General features: G+C 37.8%; 1 protein-coding gene across 1 annotated transcript in view; it reads left to right on the forward strand.

The window, feature by feature from the left end:
* LOC106878151 (protein patched homolog 1) overlaps nucleotides 1–4983 on the forward strand; it is a 125314-nt gene that overhangs the window by 77432 nt on the left and 42899 nt on the right. Inside the window, exon 5 of the mRNA XM_014927283.2 lies at nucleotides 4423–4492. Within this exon, the coding sequence (XP_014782769.1) occupies nucleotides 4423–4492 (70 nt within the window). The remainder of the gene's footprint in view (nucleotides 1–4422; nucleotides 4493–4983) is intronic.

The raw sequence follows: 4983 nt of genomic DNA on the forward strand, positions 1-4983 counted from the left end.
ACCAATGCAAGATTTGGATTGTCCGCGTTTAGCTGTTATTTCTAGCATATCAAGTTTCGTGGTGGGGACTCCACATGTAATCCTTTTTATGTTTCAATATAAATGTAAGCCGTTCATTTTCACATCTAAGTTGCGAGAAGGCTATTCGTACGACCTGGACATGTAGAACACAATGTCAAAAATGAAAATCGTATATTGGAATTATGTATTTTTAAAATTATTTTTACTGATTAGAACCTGACTTCTTTTCTCCCCCTCAAACGTGTAATTTGTTGGATCGTGTACTTTTTAATAGCATTGTGTATATATTAATAATATTTACTGTAATTTTGTTTTCATGTGACATTATTTTCGCTCATCTACTTATCTGTTTTCGTGTTTGGCAAAGGTATGAACGGAACCAGAATGCAATTTCTCGCTTTCCTTAAACTCGTATTGCCACATAATCTGAAAATTCTGTGTGGTCCCTCTCAGCTCTTTATTTATTTACTTGCGGTTGCAATCAGAAAAGCAACGACAACGCATTATTCCATTGTCATGTTATCGGTATCAAATCGATCGTTCATACCGATTATATTTGAACCATACCGCCCAGCTCCGCGTCTCTCTCTCTCTCTCTATTTATCTATCTATCTATCTCTTTTACATGCATGCATTGGTTAAGAAGCTTACTTCGCAACCATGTGGTTTCGAGTTGAGCTCACTCGCGGCACATTGAGCAAGCGTCTTATACTATAGCCCCTGGTTGACCAATGCCTTGTGAGTGAATTCGGTAAACGAAACTGTGTGAAAGCCTGTCGTGTGTGTGATCCATCGTTTGATAACCAGTATTGGTTTGTTTGCGTTCCCGTAAACTAGCTGTTCGGCAAAGGAGAAATCGATAGAATTAAGTATCAGACTTCAAAATAGTACTGGGATCGATTTGTCCCACTAAAACTTTTCATTGTGGTGCCCAAGCATGGCCGTCGACCATTGAGTGGAACAAAAGATTAAGGACATTGCGCGCGCGAGAGAGAGTGTTTGTGTAATGAGTACAGGGATGTGTAGCTATATTCTCCGAGCTTTAAGGGAGATAACTCTATTCGCCAATCGTTTAGAATTCTGCGATACTACTCCATCACCACCACCGAGTAACGAAGCCATAGGAAAAGCAGAGTTAGGTTTACATGAGATCAAGCGCAGGAAGTGCATTTAAGTACAAATGCAACGAACCAAAATACAAATTTCGTGTTTATGTTGATTTTTCTTTGGAAATTGAGAATTAGCTTGAATGAATTCGACTTCAACGTATAAATGATACCTATTTTATCGACATGAGACCATGTCAACTGCTGTTTTATCGATTCCCAGAATGATGAAAGGCAATATTGACCATAGCAAGATTTGAACTCAAAATGTAAAGATCTAGAACAAATACTTCAATCTAGAATATTGAGAGAGCATCTTAGTAATCTAATCGATAGTGCATTGTTGATATTGATACTGTAATTTATTGGTATTAATGTACCCCATTAGATTCGTTAGCATTTTCTATTGCTCTATCAAATCAGTCTGTGTGTATGTTACCACTGCAAGCAATCAACTTTACTTTAGTTATTTGATCAACTACATAATATGATCATTAAGTTATTTGTGTAAGTGGCTGAGTATTCCAAAGAAACTTGTCCCCTTTATAGTCCACAGGTAGAATCACTGTTAGTGGTGTCACATAGTTGGATCTTTGAATTACAGATACAATCCATATAATAGGCTTCTGCACAGTTTTCGTCTATCTTAATTTCACTCACATGATATGGATCAACTCATGGCCAAAAGACACTTGTCCAGGACACCACACAGTGGGAATGAACTCCAGGCTTCATTTTGCAAAGAGAACTTCCTAACCATTCAACCATGCTGTGGCCATACATTTAGAAATGTGTACAGTCATAAATGCACTCATTTTTTTTTTCAACCTTCAAATCCTTAAAGCTAATCATTCAAATACAAGTTATCACTAGTTACACAGAGTCAAGCAGTTGATGTTTAAATCTCTTTATTTGATCTGTGTGTATCCTTAATAGATAAATATTCTAAACAATCTTTGAAGATTGCTTTCTGGAATAGAACGTTAGATCAGTTACAACTGTCACTCACAAAATGGTTAATTATTCTCTTTATTAAAACAAACAACAATATCAACATTCACAACACATGTTATAATTCACAACGTATCATTCTAAGCTTAGTTGCTCTTCAGTATTATACTGTATAATAAAGTTTGTAAGTTGTTTACGCTGCATTACAAAGGTTATGGACATACCTAACTTTTATACCTCTATTTTATAAAGTTATAAATACTCCCAGATGGTAGCCATGTGGTGTAGATGGTTTATCTCTTTAACTGCATTTCATTAGAAACAGGCTCCTGTCTCTGTCTATTATCTATACTGTTAAACATTGTCTGCTAATAGCACCACTTACATTTCCCTAGCGATGAGAACATCTGACCAGTTTGTGACTGAGTGCAAAAGAAAAGAAAAAAGTACAGAAAATAAACTACATCTTCTAAAACCAAATTGCAATTTTATTCTTATTCTTGAGGAATTCTATCATCATCATCGTCATTATCACGATTTTAACATCTGTTTTTTTATTTTTATTTATTCTGTTTTGTTTTTTCTGTGCAGGGTATCTTTGAAATCTATCCAATGGGTTATGAGTCTGCATACAATACATCATCTTTTTACAATGTTCACCACTACTCTACCAGTTTTTCTAAGTGCATTCTCTACTCTGTATGTGTGTGTGTGTGTGTGTGCACATGTTTGTGGATACATATGGATAGAGAGATACATATATCTACCCTTCTACAAGCACCCATCTGCTCTGACCCAGAACACTTCTTTTACAAAGTGAGCTGCTATGCAGTTGGTCCATTTTCTAGAAATATTAACCATGTCTGTATCAGATCACTGCTAAACAGCTTTACTGTGTCTGGGAAAAAGTGATGTGATGGAACATTTTGGGGCATATGGGTGCAGGTGTGGCAGTGTGCAGGTGTGGCAGCTTGCTTCCCAACCACATGGTTCTGGGTTCAGTCCCACTGCATGACACTTGGGGCAAGTGTCTTCTACTATAGCCTTGGGCCCACCAAGGCCTTATGAGTAGATTTGGTAGATGGAAACTGAAAGAAGCTTGTCATATATATGTGTGTGTGTCTTTGTGTCTGTTCCCCCACCACCACTTGACAACCAGTGCTGGTGTGTTGACGTTCCTTTAACTTAGTGGATTAGCAAAAGAGACTGATAGAATAAGTACTAGCTAGGCTTAAAAAATAAGTCCTGAGGTCGATTTGTTTGACAAAAACTTTCATGGCAGTGCTCCAGCATGGCCGCCGTCAAACAACTGAAGCAAAGGCCCCTAAACAACTACAGCAGCAACACCCTTTTCACCAATGATGCCTGCACCATTAATTTATATTGCATGTTACATATCTATACCAGTGTTTTTCAGTATTTCACTGCAGAAATATATAATAACAAAGAGAGTGTGTTGGATTTCTTTTTGTCTGTCTGTATGTCAATATCTATTAACCTGACTTTTTCAATGGCTACATCATCATCATTTAACATCTGTTTTCTATGCTAGTCGGAGTGCTGCACCAGGTTCCTGTCTGTTTTTGTTTGGTTTCTACAGCTGGATGCCCTTCTTAATGCTAAACAGTCCACTGAGTGTACCAGGTGCCTTTAACATGTCGATGACACAGGTGCCTTTCATGTGTCACCAGCACTGGCCATGACTACTATTTCACTAATCTTCTCAAGTACAGCAAATGCCCACAATCTTGGTCATTGTCATTGCCTCCGTGAGACTCAAAATCTGAAGATGATATTTCACCACTTCATCCCATGTCCTCCTAGGTCTACATCTTCCACAGGTACCCTGCACAAATATTTCATTATTGAACAGATAGTTGGAATAGATTCCAGCTTCCCCATCAGAAAAAGCCATTTGGCCCAAGCAAACATTTGAAACATAGATGTAAGACAGTAATAAACACAAAAATAAACGATATATTTAATGATCACAATCAGTGCATGGTTGTTTATCATTGTTTAACTCTAAGCTAGCTCTGGTCTGGTTGAGTAGACCTAATCAAAGGCATCACATCCATATCCACTTCATGCTGTTTTCGCTGACTCTCTAGAACTGTATTACCCTATGTACCCCCCCCCCTACACAGACAGACACCCTTTTTGTTTTCTTTAGATGTCTATTTCTTGAAGATCCAATCATTGCTTAGAAGTTGCCACTTGGCTCATTTGTGCCCTTATTTCTTGGTAAAGAAGATTCTTCTACAATACAATAGGTTGGGGGGTGAGGGGAGGGGGTTCATAACGTTTATGCTAAATATTTTCTTTTTTAATTTTATTTTTACAGAACATGGTCTTTGCATGATATTTGTTATGCTCCTTCATCAGATATATTTGTGCAGCCATATCTTGAGAAAGTAAGTATCTCTGATTATTTCATGCAACTCAACTTCACAGACAATATCTACATTGATGTAACTAATGAAAAAACATATATATTCTTTTACTTCATTGTCTAAGTAATTTTGCAGCAAATCAATCTAATCAGCTGTCGAACGCCGACGAAGGGAAATAACCCTGAAATCCGGATACGTTCGTGCTGCTGATCAAGGTGAGAGGGATAACTTCCCTTGGCAAACAGGACACAGTCGTGTGTCGATAAGCCAGCTGGAGGAGATGTCCTCCTGGGGCTAAAAGCAACAGTAACATCCACCCCTAGGGGTCAGCCACACTTAAGTGGCAATATACTACACTTTATCGTGCAGTTACTGTTAATACTTCATTTAGAGAATTAACATTGCTTGTTTTCACCTTTTCAATATCAGTGAAGAATTTCACTGGAAAAGAAGATATAAGGTTTGCCAGGTTTTTGTCTCTCTCACCAAGGTCATCAGCTGTCGAACGCCGA

The sequence above is a fragment of the Octopus bimaculoides genome, chromosome 7 (genome assembly GCF_001194135.2).
Source record: "Octopus bimaculoides isolate UCB-OBI-ISO-001 chromosome 7, ASM119413v2, whole genome shotgun sequence".
NCBI lineage: Eukaryota > Metazoa > Mollusca > Cephalopoda > Octopoda > Octopodidae > Octopus > Octopus bimaculoides.